General features: G+C 36.8%; 2 protein-coding genes across 2 annotated transcripts; one reads left to right on the forward strand and one right to left on the reverse strand.

The window, feature by feature from the left end:
• The first annotated feature begins 263 nt into the window (after positions 1-263).
• On the forward strand, positions 264-4,994 carry grtp1a (growth hormone regulated TBC protein 1a). Its single transcript, XM_055206308.2, has 8 exons — positions 264-671; positions 1,505-1,656; positions 1,742-1,900; positions 1,979-2,103; positions 3,656-3,752; positions 4,076-4,248; positions 4,334-4,519; positions 4,605-4,994. Exons 1-8 carry the CDS (start codon positions 586-588, stop codon positions 4,695-4,697), a joined length of 1,071 nt encoding a protein of 356 aa, XP_055062283.2. The 5' UTR covers positions 264-585; the 3' UTR covers positions 4,698-4,994.
• A 780-nt stretch (positions 4,995-5,774) lies between these two features.
• Positions 5,775-15,534, reverse strand: lamp1a (lysosomal associated membrane protein 1a). The gene is made up of 9 exons (XM_055206307.2): positions 15,354-15,534; positions 11,474-11,589; positions 10,998-11,205; positions 10,756-10,920; positions 10,408-10,601; positions 10,195-10,323; positions 10,004-10,070; positions 7,769-7,936; positions 5,775-7,391 (listed from the first exon to the last, which is right to left on the reverse strand). Exons 1-9 carry the CDS (start codon positions 15,400-15,402, stop codon positions 7,252-7,254), a joined length of 1,236 nt encoding a protein of 411 aa, XP_055062282.2. The 5' UTR covers positions 15,403-15,534; the 3' UTR covers positions 5,775-7,251.
• Positions 15,535-16,585: the final 1,051 nt, after the last annotated feature.

Here is a 16,585-nt window from a genome sequence, read left to right on the forward strand (position 1 = left end):
ATTTACATGATACTCCTCGAAGAACACCATGATGCTGCCATAATAAATGGTAAAAGAAACATAAGTCTGGTATTTTTGCTAGTAAACTTGAACTGCTGTGTTATTAAAGTCAAGTCCAGACGTGTGTCTTTATTTACTGTTTTAAACACCGCCCCGCCCCTCTGTTTGACTAGGCGCGGCCTACCTCTCACACAATCCCACCCCCGATTTGACTGACTTGTGAAACGTCCTATAAGAGGTGTGACTAGCTCACATAACCCCGCCCCTTCGTTTGATTGACGTGTGTCCTTGAGCCTGCTTTGCGGAGAAGTGAATCGCGCTTGTTTCTTTGTGAATTGTCGCCGTCAGTCATGTTTGACTCGCGAGTATTGCGGAGACGCGCGTTTGAAACAGCGGCTGTAAAAGTGTGATCCGCGTTTATCTGCGCGTGCATGTGAGTGTGGCGCGCGCGGCAGGTGGATCGGGCCCGCGCACTGTCCCGCGGGAGAACAGTTCAAGTGTCCAGCAGAACTTCTGTTGATCGGATCGGATCGGATCGCTGATGTGAATGGAGTCCCGGAGCTTCTGCGGTTCATTTGTGTAGTGATGATGGATCCGCGGAACGGAGCTCGGTCCGGTCAACCGCAGCTGCGCATTAACGTCCCCAGCACCGCCAGAGAGAGAGTGGACAGGTACACAAAAACACACACACACAGAGTATTTTTTTATGTATTGTGTGTTTATGAGTTTATATGTTGAACAGATGGATTTATTTTATAATGAAGTGTTGTGATGATTTCGACCGATAAGTTAGATGAGTTTAGTTTGTTTTTCAGTTTATTTACTGTGTTGTCCTGGTTTATACCTGCTGCCTGTGATTCTGTCCATTCATTCATTAAAGATCATAAACTTAAAACACAATAAGTGACGTCATTCAGATAATTTTCAAACACATTTTAGATTACATTTAAACCCTAATAATCATATCTATATGTGTGAAAACTGTGAACATGGAATAAATCATTAACTTGTCTTTCCCTCCCTGATTCTTTTGTTAAATTTGGCTTTATTGAAGTAAAGTGCTTGTCATCTGATCTTCTTATGTAACAGACGCCCAATAATGAGCTCAACACAGTTTACCTGAACAGGTACACAACAGCGGCCGTGTCATCACTCTTTGTTCACGTTTGCAATTCTCTTTTATTTGTTACAAGACACTGTGTATTCTGGCTTTTTACAATAAAAATGGTTTATACGCAAAAATAAGAAGGACAAGAAGTTAAAAAAAGTGATTTGTAAAAATGGTTCAAGAGTGCTAGAGAATTGAGTTAGCAGTGCAAAAGTCACTTTGGATAAAAGCAGGCAGATGTATAAATGTATGATATTTAACAATATCTAATGTGAGACATTAATAACTTTGATAGTAGTTAGAGATCATACAGATCATAGTTTGTTTTAATTGAATCTTTAACAGCCCTACCAAATATATTTCATGATTAAAGTCTGTTGTTCTCTGTATTTTCAGTGTGGATCCGTACGGGTTCGAGCGCTCCAGTGAGTTTGACTATGAATCATATGAAGAGCTCATGTCTGAGTATTTGTCTGTACTCACTAGAAGATCAATCAAATGGTCAAAACTACTGAAGGGAAAACAACGAGTAGAGAGAAACCTAAAGTGTAAATCTGACACACACACACACACACATGCACACGGTTAGTTAATGACATGACTCTACAGTAGTGTTTTATTTGTGTACTATAGTAAAGCGTTACGTACGTAAAGGAGTTCCCAATGAGCATCGGACTCTGGTGTGGATGACAGCTAGCGGTGCTCAGGAGAAGATGGAGAGAAACTCTGGATATTATCACTCATTACTTCAGACTCAACATGATCCTAAACTAGTGGAGACCATCAACACGGGTGAGACCCACTGATGGATTTTCACTCTTTTCTCTCTTTTCACTGTGAAACGTCTAAGAGATGTTTTCATGTTTTTAGACCTGCACAGAACATTCCCAGACAACGTTCACTTCCGTAAATCATCCGATCCGTGTCTACAGAGAGCTCTCTATCATGTGCTGTTAGCGTACGGACATCATAATCCAGCTGTGGGTTACTGTCAGGTAATATAGATCACATCCCATCCTGATGTTTTACTGGCCAAGTAAAGTTACAGTGTAGGAATCAGATATTTATGAATCATCTATCAGTCTACACACTTTTGTTTTGTCTCTTCACCTGAAGGTTTATGCTTAAATACCTGATACTTACATTAACAGGTGATTGTCTTAAAGTATACTGAAGGATACAGTTAGAAAAATCCTTCAATAATGTTTCTATATTTTTTAATGAAGTTTTATTTAAAGGGACATATGATGAAAATCTGACACTTTTCATGTTTAAGTGCTATAATTGGGTCCCCAGTGCTTTTATTAACCTAGAAAATGTGATAAAGATCAACCCAGTAACTTCGTTTTGGTAAACCATTCTCTGCAAGCATGTCAAAAAATTGCTAATTGAGATTTGTCTCCCCTTGTGATGTCAGAAGTAATACCACCCCTTAATCTGCACGGTCCAACCACGGCACTGACATTTAGTGCAGAAAGAGAAAATAATTGACAGTTTCAATTTCAACAAACACCATTATGGCGATCAGTGTTTGCATTTATCAGCTCATTTGTATTTTAAAGGAAAGATTTTTGCTCACACCTACAAACTGTCAATTTTAACATCTTATAATAAATGATCTGTGGGGTATTTTGAGCTAAAACTTCACATATGTACACCAATGATTTATTTGACATCTTTAAAAAGTCTTGTGAAATGTTCCCTTTAACTCTTTCCCAGCCATTGACGAGTTATCTCATCAATTAAGAGAAAACATTTCCCTGCCAATGTCGAGTTTTCACGTCAATCCATATTTCTGCTATTATCCACTAGGTGGCGCTCTAACCCAACTTATAAAACACTGAAGCATCCACTGATCTAAAAACAGTAAAAACTCTTTGTACGTTTTGATCATCGCTCTGAATCTGATCTCTAACAAAAGCCCTTTATAAAAATGCAATTATCTCAACAATTTTGCTCAAAATATGTTATTTTTGAAGAAACCTGACCCATATTTGAGAGGTGATCAAAAGAGAACAAATGAAGATAGTTTTTTTTTTTAGTTTGAAAGCTGATGGTCTGTTCTTTTTGTTTATATATTTATATGTTTATATATTTAAAGAAGAAGATTTTCAGGAAGGCATTGAACTTTTGTGAAAATCATAAAACATGCTGGCGTTGGCTGCCAACTTTTTTAAAAAACACTGGCTGGGAAAGAGTTAAATATGTCTCATAAAATGTCCCCTTTAATGACTTTATTGTGTTTGATGTTCATGATGATAATAGAGAGTATATAGTGAACATACAGCACTAACTGGAAATGTTTCATGATCTTTTAATACGAGCCCAACCCGTCATCCGTAAAACAAACCAAAAGCACAACTCATTTTTACCAAAGCGATGTTTTCAGAAGCAGCTGCGTCAGATTTACAATGCAAATAATTCAGTGTTCACGTCACTGCGGGCCGCTGCTCATCTCTATGTCAATGTCTCATTGTTCAGCAGATGTTTGAGTTGTATTTACATTTATTTGTGTCATATATGTCATGATGTAATATGACTCTTTAGGGAATGAACTTTATCGCGGGATATCTGCTGATTATTACTAAAGATGAAGAGAAATCCTTCTGGCTGATGGAAATACTGCTGGGAAAAATCCTACCAGGTATGTAAATTCTTAGAGTTTGTTTCCATTTCCTCATATAAACATTAGTTTGACTCTTTCAGTGAAATCTATTCAGTATGTGGCTGTGTAAACATGAATGTTTCAGGGTGGAGCTCACACGTGGATTAAAGCGTTTGAATTTGTGTGACATAGGAAGAGCTATTTTGAGCTGTTTGTCTATGAATAAACTCAGGCTCAGGTCACATGCACACACGCACGCACGCGCGATACTTCACTGAAGAAATACTTCAGATGTTTAATCTTCATTCTCCTGATGGCGTTAACGAAATGATTTGTTAGTGATGTTTATCTGTATTTATCAGATTACTACACTCCTGCTATGTTGGGCCTGAAGATGGATCAGGAAGTTTTAGGAGAGCTGGTGAGGATGAAGGTTCCTGCTGTATGGAAACTCCTGCAGGATCACGGTGTCATGTGGACTCTGCTGGTGTCTCGCTGGTTCATCTGTCTCTTCATTGACGTTCTGCCCGTGGAGGTAAAACCCACCAGAGACCCCACGAAACCCAACCGATGTTTAGATGCTGAAATCTGATCATGTTTTCACTTGTTGGTCCTATCAGACGGTTCTGCGGATCTGGGATTGTCTGTTCTACGAGGGTTCTAAGATTCTCTTCCGTGTGGCTCTTACTCTGATCCGACATCATCAGGCGGAGATCCTCCGAGCCCAAAACCTGCCAGACGTCTGTGATCGCTTCAAACGGATCACTAAAGGCCCTGATGTGCAGGACTGTCACACTTTCATGCAGGTATCTCTCATCTAAAGCACGTATGTCTCTATTAAGTCTCTCTTACTGTAGCAGCTTATTGTTTTTTTTTGTCCTCCTTTCTAAGAAAATCTTCCTTGAGCCTGGAAGTCTCTCTATGGCAACCGTCTCTAAGCTCAGAGGAATTTGCCGAGCTCGGATTGTGGCTGAAGAATCCTGACGCTCCGTTTGATCTTTTCTAAACATTCCAATATCTGTTAGTTTGCACTTAATTCCTTACAGAAAACACTAAATCTTATTTTTTAAAAGCCGATAACTGAATAGTTTAGTGACGGAGACTGAATGGTATGAATGTATATTTTCTTACATTTCCAGACGAGTGATAATATTTTGTATTTCTATTGAATCAGAGATGCTGTACAGATGTTATGACTGTTATCATGACATGATTGAGAAATCAAATCTCAATATTTGACCAACAACACTGTGAAATAAACCCTTGGTTTTTTTCTCAACACACCTGAAGATGTTTATTCACAAAGGATTTGAGCTACGTTTACATGGACACATTTTGCCTCAATCTGAATGAAATCATTGTGATTGATAAATCCTATCATAGTATTTACATAAACACTTAATAAATTGCTGTGCGTGTTTATATGGTACAAGCTTCAAATCAGATTTGATCATTTGACATGCGCACCATTCACGACTGCCCAAAAAGTGTGTTTGTCTTCACCTGGTGCTGTAGAGACCGTCTGAGAGTCACACGTTTGTGGATCAGAGTATAAATCATGGACAACGCTGTCTCGTACAACAGACACAAGATCCTTCTTGGCGTCATCATCCCAATTCTAAATCATTGCACATGCGCAGAGCGTCACAGTTTCAGTTTTCAATCCAATCAAGTGTTTACAAAAATTATAAACCACCTTTCTCAAAACGATTCGATTTTTAATCCATTTGTCCTTTTATTCTGATTGAGGTGTTCACATGGAGCATTTTTATTCGGATTGAACATTTAAATCGATTACAACTGTCCATGTAAACGCAGCTAGTGTTGAGCAGTGACTAGTCTCGAGTCTTACTGCAGATAAAGAAGAAGATGAAGTCTTTAAATGGGTTTTATCACGCGAGTATAGTTGGGTTCTGCCTTTAGACCGCTGTCACACATCATCATAGTAAAATTACATGGGTACTTTAATTTTACTGTGTTTCTTTACTGACAGTGTAGATTATATGAACATGATATGAATTATACACCGCATACTTATCACTGAAACCAGAGAGACACAAGTGAGAGCAAGTCATTATTTATTAACCTCACACCTGATACATAAAAAAATAATGAAGCGTTCTCTAGAAAAATAAAAGATCAGACGAGCAGTCGATGTTCTTCTGTAGATCTTTCACTGAAGATTCAAACAGCATTTGAGTTTTTAACATAAATATGAGTTGCTTCAGTAATAAACTGCTGCTTTTATATCTGTGATGAATCTGAAATATTCACACTAAATGACTGCGTTTAGTCACATGCACGCGTGATGTGACATCATCATAAAACATGACATCATTTTGTTAGTGATAACGCCACAGATGTTCATTTTAAACATGACACAGAGTTTATAGATACCGTTTTAAGATCTGTAACAGATGAAATATGAATGAAATGACACTAAAACTCTCCACTGTATTAAACTGAATTCATTTATAAAGTGGGTGGAGTCAGATGATCTCATACACAAACTAATACAATAATCCCTTTTTACTAAAGGTGAACAAACATTACAGCCACACCAACACTACATGACAACAAGACTTTCCCAATCCAGAGGGGCTTCGTTTATAAAATGCTGCGTAGAAAACATCCAAAATTTGATCTTATGATCATTTCTCAAAAGTGCATACGTGTGATTTATAATCTGAACGTGCGCACAGAAAACACATGTAGAGATGTGAAATCTATAAATCAATCTTGAAATTGTGCGCAGCTAAATAGTTTCAAATCTTTAAATTAAAATGATGCTTAATTAATGTTATTGACATAAAAAAGAGCACCTGTCAATGTTTAAATCCTTTACGAGCATCAAGACAGACTTATATTTACAAAAACCTGCAGCAATCGGACAAGCAAAAGTGCGTTCGTCTGTTCAGACCCTGACGTGGTGCTAAGCGCTTTTCCACGTCAAACAAAACATTTTTATACATATGGACTTTGCAGTGGATTTTTGCGTACACACACTTTATAAATGAGGCCCCAAGACTGAACTGCTGATCATGCATGTGTGTGTGGAATTATGGGTAATTTACCAAAGCGATTCTTGATTAAAGACAGATGAAGAAATTATTGAATGAATTATTAACATCAAGTCAGTCATTTACTCACACACTCGCTCGCACGCACACACACACACACACCTGTGTGTATTTTTTTTGCTAAGTGGTTTAGGTTGATTTTAAATGGTGAATCATTTAAAAGTTCTCTATAACTAAAACAATTATTTACAAACACAAACAGATCACAGAAGAATAAGAACAGCAGCCCTGAGATCAGAGCATTAAAAACAAATCAAGCAGATTAAAAACTTAAACAAATATTATTGACCACAGCGTATGACCTCTCGCAGGGAAGAAACACTTTGAGTACAAAAACAGACTGAACATTTCAGTTCACACACACGCACACACACACACACACCAGTGAGTCTGTTTGTGTGTTTGTGGTCTGTCTGATGGGAATAGATGAAGTGTAATGAACTGGGAGTGATGGGAGTTTAAATGGTCTGATATCCAGCACGAGTTCTCTTCCTACCGATCAGATACGCAATGAGAACGATGAGCACCAGACCTGCCAGAGCCGCTCCAACAATGATGGGTATCAGCATATTCTCCTGATCCAGACGACACTCTTCAGCTACACACACACACACACACAGAGGAAGAGGATGATAATGACTCTTCATCTCATCATTACATTATTAGACTTTAGTCTGGATTTCACAGATAGGATCACATATTTATTCTGTTATTTCATCTGTTTCTCTGTTAATTAACATTCACCTGAACATTTTCAACTTCAAACATTACTTGATGCCCATGAACTAACTTGAACAGACAATGATTAACTAACATGATGAATAAATGCTGTGAAAATCATTGTAAACTCATGCTGGCTAGGTCATCGCAGTGCATTCTGGGAGTCCACAAAGGACAAACTCAACATACAGCCTAATAGCTTCATTCATATTTAAGAGCATTCATGTTGTTAATGTAACTGTTCTTCATTCATACCTGCAGCAAACTGGTTTCCAGTAACGTTAAAGGGTTGAAGTTGAAGTCTGAAGGTGTTAAGTGAGAATGTGGGCACGACAGCGAACGTCTGCTCAGAACTGCACATATAAGATCGACCGGCGCTGCCCTGCAGATACTCCAGAGAAGTGTTGACCGCTGAGAACGTCTCTACACAAAACACAATATATGAAGTGATGTCACAGTGAACAAAATATAAAGTTATACTGAATAAAAACACAATAAAGATCAAATCAGAAACCTATAGATGTAATAATATAATTAGGGCTGCAACAACTAATCTATCAAAATTTCTATCAACAAATGTCATTATCGATTAGTTGATAAAACTATATGAAGGTTTTACATCATGGTTATAGTGACCAATATCACCACGGTTATCAACATTAGCATGGTTTTGTGAACAATTTCTAAAAAAGTAAGAAAAAGCATACTGATGAAAAACAAATTTAAAATTGATTTTATATGTAAGTGCACTTTTGTTGGCATAAACATCAAATAAATAACATTTACATTAATTTTGGCACATTTGGGGTCGTGAGATAAATGTTGGTCTAATCAGATTATCAAGTCATCTGTCTGCGCGTGTTGTGATAAATCAGGTGAACTTTATGACCCACGACACCTCACAGCTATCACAAAAGAAACAAACAGAGCTTTAAACTCATCAGATGAAGAGAAAACATCAATCTGTCTAAAGAAATATTAAATACAACTAGATTTCACTACACATGCTGGTTAATAAAGGTTTCGTTTGGTCTTTCAATAGAAGCGAGTTTGTATTTGTTTAATTGTTGTTGGGTTTTCATAAAAATAGTATTAAACCACAAACTAATCCTCAGTTTTAAAGTAAGGAGAAAGTTTAGGTTTTTATTACTGTAACAAAGCATGTACATAACTTTCATATCATAATGGATTATTTATTTAGTTAATAATGAATCATGTTAAGTCTCATCAAGGTCTAAAGTTAAAAATTAAAATGAGTTTATTAATCTGTGACAAAAATTCCTCAGCAGCACATCCTTAAAGACTTCATACACATTTTGTTTATTTATATTTTGACATTTAAAGATGTTTTACTATTTAAAAGCCTTTTTTATTTTAAAAAGATGATATTAGTAAACCTCTGTAGTAGTGCGTGTCTGCTTCACATCAATAACTTCATTTAGTGCCTTATTAACTTTTTTCCACCATTTCTAGAAAATGTTCTTCTATAAATATATAAACATACAAATCTATCAAATAAAAGAAGAGACCCTCTGCTTTCAAACAAACAAACAAAAAACATTTCATCCTACCTTCATTTATTCTCTTTTTATAACCTCTCAAATATGGGTAGAGTTCTTCAGAAATACCACATTTAGATTTTGAGATTCAGAACAATGATCAAAACATACACATATTTCTTAATGTTTTCTATTTTTTAGAGCGCCACCTGGTGGATAATAGCGGAATTATAGATTAGCGTAAAAACTCATCAGGGAAGCATCATTGGCAAGGAAAGAGTTAAGAGAAAAATCTAATTGAGTAAATATTTATTGGATTAATCGATTATAAAAAATAATTGTTAGTTGCAGCCCTAATATATATTTCTTTAAATAGTCTTTTAATGATGTCACATTATCAGACATTGAGTGTGTTTACATGAACAGTCTTACGCCGAATATGCTTAATAAACTGATAACAGGTGGGGTCATGTAAACGCGTAAAACGGTTTTCTTTAATCAGGAAAAGCCCATAAACAGCGTAAGCAAAAACTGATCAGCACAGGTAGTTTTTTGCTCATTATTACCCTGATGTAAGCGTGGCATGTGGACACCCTAACCGGCTTTCTCACGGTTTTATCCACGTGCGCATTTTATGTAACGCATAAAAGTCTCCGCTCGACTAAAGCAGTTGGCAGAGAAACTGTGAAAATAAAAACTGATGTTATATTTACAGGTTCTAGAGACACGAAAAGAGATAAAACAATATAGCTTAAGACAGATATGGCATGGGCTTTTTGATCGACTATTATGTACTATAGGTGGTGACGTCACTGCCTGCGAGAAACCTGATAAATCTTCAAGTCCCATGTAAACGCAGTTGTTTGCGTAGCTGGTTTATTGATTTGCATGTAAACGCATGAAAAGAGTTTTGTATAATAAGCAGATTTTTGATAGTTATCCGCTTATTTTGTGCATGTAAACGCACTCAATGATATTTACTGGAGGTTACCTTTCATGTCAGGCCAGCTGGCGGACACGCTGAGAGCGCTCAAATAAAACTTCTGTGTAGTCGAGTTCTGAAACAACACAAAACATCATGCTTATAATGGACATTACAGGATAACACACACACACACACACACACACACACACACACACACACACACACACACACACACACACACACACACACCACATTACCAGTGTGAAGGTGAAGTTCAGGTTTGTCATTTGAAGATCTTCGGTCAGCTTCAGTGTGCTGACTGTGACCCCACATGACCCTGATGATGACGTCTTATTGGGCTGCAGGTTCCTGACTTCAGTGACGGTCTTGTGTTCAGACACATGAAGATATAAAACCAGATCACAATCAAACAACTCTGTGTGTGTGTGTGTGTGTGTGTGTGTCAGGACCTTGTTTTGAGATTTGGATAAGTAGGTGATATTGAGCTGTAGTCCCATTAAAGCCAGCAGACAGGTCTTGTTGCCATTGGTGACGGTGTAGTTGCCTCGCTCTGGGATGCCCGGGGGAACTGGAGAGGGGGGAGCAGTTGTTGTTTTGGGTGGGGCAGCAGTTGTCACCGTTTGATCAGCGCTGCAGACAGACTCTGTACAAACACACGACACAGATCATATCATCTACTGTACGTTCAACAGAAGACCTGAATATATTTCTCACATCAATCCATCTCATTGAACATGGAAATATTCAGAAACGTTGATTTTGTGTGTTATTCTGTGTATGTTTGATCTGTCATGTACCATCCGTGCTGAGGTTTCCTCCTGACATAAACGCCTCCATGCGTACATTAGAGAAGATGACGGAGACGGCGGCGTTCAGACGGATGGTGCTGGAGCTCAGACATCTGTATGTGCTGTTCATCCTCGCCGATATTCCCGAAGAGTTTGTCTCCAGGGAAACCACATCTGTAAAGATGGAAACACACACATGAGCAGACGATCAAACGACGCGTGGACGCTTCACCTGTGCGTGTGACTCTCACTTGTGCTGGTGGATTGTGGGAAGGTGTTCCTGTCACTCAGGTTGTATTGTAAGCTCAGATTTTCCACCCTGTAGAGCCGCTGGTCACTGGAGAACACGATGGACATCACGTGACCGTCACCGAACGACGCCACCAGTCGTGATGAAACATTGCCACATGCGCTGCCGTTTGTGGACGCCGAGTCCGGCAGCACGAGCACGACTGTGTTCTGTCACAACAAACATACAAAACACAACTTTCACTAACTGACTAGTCATCATGACTAAAGTCAACAAGTTTAACTTATCCATACAACAGCAGCAGATACCTTACAGAAATTAACTATGCTTTTACTACACTTAAAACAAACAAAACATGGTTAGTGTAGTAAAACCATGATTTCAGTAATTAGTACACCAAAACACATGTTTGATACGTGTTCATGTGATATACATACGTGTTTGTTTGTGTGTATGTAGATGTGTGTTGTGTTGTACCGTGCCGTTGGTGATGTTGTAGGTGATGCTGAAGTTGGCGTCGAGTTGAGCTTTAATGCACGTGAAGTTTCCCTCCTTCACCTCCAGTGTGACTGCGTGTGTTACAACCAAACAACCTGAAACAACAACACAATTAAATACACTTCAATGCTTTGTATTCAACGGGTTGTGTTTGTTTAATAATTGTGTATAATAATATAGCACCAGCAAACACAGAACATCATCTCAACCTGATTAACCTTCTAACAGCGTGATGTGTGTTGTTTTAATGTTGTGTGGTGAATGTTATTACAACGCTGTTACAATGTTGTCATCAACGTAAGAGGAGACTCCACTTCATAACTCATAGAAATACTTCATTATTATTATTATATCATTTCATTCATGAACTACAGAATATCATTTATTTATACACGAGATATAAATGTGTTTACTAGAAACAGATGACATGTTATAAAGACAGTTTAATGCCAATCATGAACTAATAATAATGCATTATAAAGTCTTTGTTATGTTACAGCAGCAATCTGGTTAGCAAGTTAAAGACGTTAAACTGTTGTAATGGTTGATATCCAGCAGGTGTCGCTATAACACTGTTATTGTGTTGTGCTTTACTGCTGGAGAACTCAAGTTAAAGCGAGAGATGTCATGTAGTGACAAGCGTTTCATTAAATAGCAAATTATAAGTGGTGTTATATCATAGTTTAGGTCAGTATGTAAGTAGATAAAAAAAAAACACTTCCTTAAATCTCATTTTAATACAGGCACCACGTTGGAGACCACTGATCTAGTGTCTCTTCTTAAAATAATTTGACAAATATTACCATCATTAATTATCATCTCATCAGAGTGATCCAACTAACTCATTCATTTTAATAAGACCTGATGAGTTAGGTCAAAGATTACGGGGGTCCCCTAACTAAGCCAACCATCTCATCATTATAGTCACTGATTTAACTAAGTAAGATGTGATCCTAACTCAAACTCTAACCATATCTACCCCTCAAATTAGTGTGAAACGTGGCGTGGCCAGAAATGTTAAACTTCATGGACCTCAATGACTACTCTCAAATGACATCATCTTTAAATATAGTGCTGGTTTAATGGATTACATTCAGATTTTTAATTCATATAAGAATAAATTAAGAAATTATAAGCATATAAAAATATAAAAGAACAAAGGTACACATAAAGTAAGATCTAACAGTAATATTTAGGTCCAGAAATATATTAAAATGAATAATAACACTGTCTCGTTCATTCTATAAATGAAATCTAATTCATGTTTTTAAAGCCATTGAAGTGATTTTCCTTTTTTCTTCTGTTGTTTGATTAACATAATGACACAAACATAAACAGATTTCTTTTCAGGGCAATCAGGTTCTGCCACTTTAAGATCTGATAAGCACGAATCCGTTTACAGACACACATCTGATTTCTTTCTGAACCGTTTACATTCACGTTAAGACATAACTGACTGTTTTTATGACAATAACTGTGAGAAGACTGTAAGATTTTCAGATCATTTTCTGTTCGTGTGCTTTTTGAAACGCAATTATATATATTGTCTGTTTGTGTATGTGCACAGAAAACAGCTCACTTTAACATCTTCTTCAGCTCAAATTGTTTAAAATAACTTGAATGTTAACATGTGCAAGGTTTAGAAACACATCCAAATGATAAACTATATATATAAATGGTTATTTATTTCTGAATGATGTGTATAAGAGCGATTGTTATCATTTATGCGTGATTTCTTCTGCTTTTCCACAAAAAATATTTCGTCTTTTTTGATTGAGTGGACCAGCTGTCAATCTTTTTGAGTGTGTAGCCTCGACAATGAATAATAGTTTGAGAAGAAGCCCCTAATCCTAAAGATAATAAAAATATTCATACCGTCACCCCTCAATTATTATAGGAGGTCCAGGGCCACCCCACTCTCACACTCATGTTGTTATAAACTTTTATAAATGTATTTGTTCTGATGAACCGGAAGGAAGATATTTTGAGGAAAATTTAAAGTGGACATATGATGAAAATCTGACTTTTTGTGAAAAACATCAACCCAGTAACTTAGTTTTGGTAAACCATTCTCTGCAAGCATGTGAAAAAATAGCTCATTGATGTTTTGTAAGATAGGTATTATTATAATAACACCACACCCCCCGCCATAGGGGCTGATCACACCAAATATGTTTATGGCAGTTGCCTTTTTTGAATGATATTCTATGAAGTGTATGCGTGCCCTTTTGAGTTTTTAAAGGAGCGCTAAGAGCGGAAAAGCAGCCAACGTCATTTGCGTCTTTCCATTGTCCAATCGAATGAGGGGAGAGGCGGGCCTTACTTTGTGGTGATGGTGGTTTATAGTTGTTTGGATCAACCAGACTCCACTCGTTCACTCACTCTCTCTCTCTCTTGCGTGTTTGTTCACCTCTCACCCTTAAACAAGGTCAGAGCAAGCGTCCTCTTTTTAAAGTTTCTGCTAATATGACTATTGACTCTTTTTTTAAAAAGGCAGTGCGTCGCGCCTTTCCAAGCGTTTGGTGTGATTGATTAGCCCCTTAATCTGCACAGCACGGCCATTTTAGTGCAGAAATCAGATCATTTACATTTTAAAGGACAAAACAGCACATTTTTCCTCACACCTACAAAGTGTCAACATGTTATAATAAATTATCTGTGGGGTATTTTCATACTTCTGGAGACACCAAAATTTATGTTACATCTTAAAAAAGTGAAATGTCCCCTTTAAAACCAAATCATTTGTGAGCCCCATTCACTTCCATAGTAAGAAAAATATAACTTTGGAAGTGATTGGTTTGATTACAAACAAATCTTCCTTTGGGTTCATCAGAACAAATAAATGTCTACAGGTTTGTAACAACATGAAAATAGGTAAATTATGATAGAATTTTTATTTTTTTGTGTGAAGTATCCCTTTAATTCAAACAGTGGAGTTAAATGAATTTATGACAAACAAAATGTCACAAATATAGAAAAACTGCAGAAGTTACCAGAAGATTTGAACACAACAAACTAACAAAACTACAGTGCTGACTTATGACAACATTAACAGGTCATGGGAATCAGTCAGAAGTCATAACCAGATTTCACAAACATATGAAAACTTCCCTTTATATTCTTTCTTTTTCTTTCTTTCTTTCTTTCTCTCTCTCTCTCATTAGCACAGAGAATATTTACTGTAGTTTGATTTCTGTTTCTGTAGTTCAGCTGAAACACAAACTAATTCTTAGCATTAACAAACAGAATAATAACTGTCAGTTACACGAACTGTATTATTATTATTATTAATAATAATAATAATAATAATAATAATAATAATAATAATAATATTAACAACATGACGTCATGTATCTGTAGTGTCACAGTGAGTTTAGATCTGTGTTCACACTCAGTCTGTATTAATATAAATATTGTGCTCTTCAGATGAAGAAACGACATTAATGAAGGATTTTATTCTTCACGTGCTGTCATGTGACTTCAGAGATGCTCTTGCGTCACGCCGAGTCACGTGACCTCCGAATGCAAATGCTCAGTTTGTAAGCAGCAATGTTTTAAAATCAACAAATTAATTCAAATTAAGCATGAAACTGAAGAAATCGCCCATGAGATCCGTGAATAACAACGACTAAAACATAAAGGTCGTGACATGCTAAAGCCAACAACACAACACAACAACAAAACATCACATCATCAAATAATAATCGAAAACTATCAAAGCGGTTCGAACCGATGATCACCGCGATAAAATCATATCGTTAGGCATGACGTCATATACAGAGAAACACAGAAAGAGAGAGAGATTTGCGCTTGATGTTAAGAGGTTAAGCTTAGCATTAGGTGAGTTATGATAACTTACCCATCAGGGTTAAGCAGAGAGCTGCAGTAAATGTGTGTCTGATGCTCATGTTGATCTGATGTATGAATGAGTCTGATAATGTTTAAAGATCAATGCTTTCTTCTGTCTTTAGCAGCGATAAATGCGCGTGTCATACAGCGAATGTTCCAGTCATGTGAGCGGGGCAGTAAGATCCACCCCAGCTGGTCACGTGACAGGGCAGTTCGGTAAATAAACCTAATTTAAGAGCTCTTTTAAAATCTCAGCTTAAAACGTTTAGCTTTTAATTGATTTATTTTATAGTGTATTGAGTTTTTTTTTAATTTTAATATTTTTTGTGTGTGTTGTGTCTCTGTTGTTTTTATTTGTTTCTGTACAGCACTTTGAGATGTACATTTAAAGGCGCTATATCAACACTTCTGCATTTATAACTTAAAGAACACTACAAAACCAAACATTATTCCTTTAAGTGCGGTATAAATACAATAGTACTTATTCAGTACCATGATTTTACCATCTGAAACAACACACAACTGAAGTAATGATGCCACCAAAAACACATTACGGGCACCTACATACTGTCAGTTTGTATATTAGTTGTGTAAATGCAGATGAATAATTGACGACGGGCCACTGAATTATAAGAAAATAATTCAAAGGACCGGAGTCAATTATTCCTCTTATACCACAGTTACCACAAACATTGTTCTGGTGGTTATTTTAAGACATTTAACAGATCAGTTGTGTCTTTAACAGAAAAATAATCAACACCCATAAAACATTTCTTAACCAATCAGAATGAAGCATTCAACATACCCGTGGTATAAATCACATATATATATAAACTGCACAGTCTGTGATAAATACATATTTCATGCTCTCGTTTATGTGTTTTATAATGTATCAATGGTGGATTTAAGTTCTGTATTTTGGTCTGTGTGAGCTTTTAACACAATGCTGCTCTATAGAAAGCCTTCAGTCTCTGTATGAAGGTAAAGCTTTAGTTTTTAATGCAGTATATGTAGATTAGTGAGTGTTTTAACACTTAAGAGCACAGGAAACTGTTTGGTTTGAAGACCACGAGCGCTCATCGTTCTACTGAAGATAAACTATAGAGACTTTCACACACACAGACACACACACACACACACACTCATATCTTAACATGAGTCAATGTGTGATTTCCTGTAATCATACACCTACAAACCTCACATTAAGACTTCAGTTTATGACTCTATACTTCACTATCATAA

Source organism: Misgurnus anguillicaudatus, chromosome 3 (genome assembly GCF_027580225.2).
Source record: "Misgurnus anguillicaudatus chromosome 3, ASM2758022v2, whole genome shotgun sequence".
NCBI classification, from domain to species: Eukaryota; Metazoa; Chordata; class Actinopteri; order Cypriniformes; family Cobitidae; genus Misgurnus; species Misgurnus anguillicaudatus.

Bases quoted from the DNA above. Each gene is read 5' to 3' on its own strand.
- grtp1a (XM_055206308.2), top strand. From the start codon at position 586: ATGATGGATCCGCGGAACGGAGCTCGGTCCGGTCAACCGCAGCTGCGC. The intron at 2,104-3,655 runs GTAATATAGATC...ATGACTCTTTAG, and splicing joins CAGCTGTGGGTTACTGTCAG to GGAATGAACTTTATCGCGGG. The intron at 4,520-4,604 runs GTATCTCTCATC...CTCCTTTCTAAG, and splicing joins ACTGTCACACTTTCATGCAG to AAAATCTTCCTTGAGCCTGG.
- lamp1a (XM_055206307.2), bottom strand. From the start codon at position 15,402: ATGAGCATCAGACACACATTTACTGCAGCTCTCTGCTTAACCCTGATG. The intron at 11,206-11,473 runs GTACAACACAAC...TTGTTGTGACAG, and splicing joins ACAACATCACCAACGGCACG to AACACAGTCGTGCTCGTGCT. The intron at 10,324-10,407 runs GTCCTGACACAC...TCTGAACACAAG, and splicing joins TATCCAAATCTCAAAACAAG to ACCGTCACTGAAGTCAGGAA.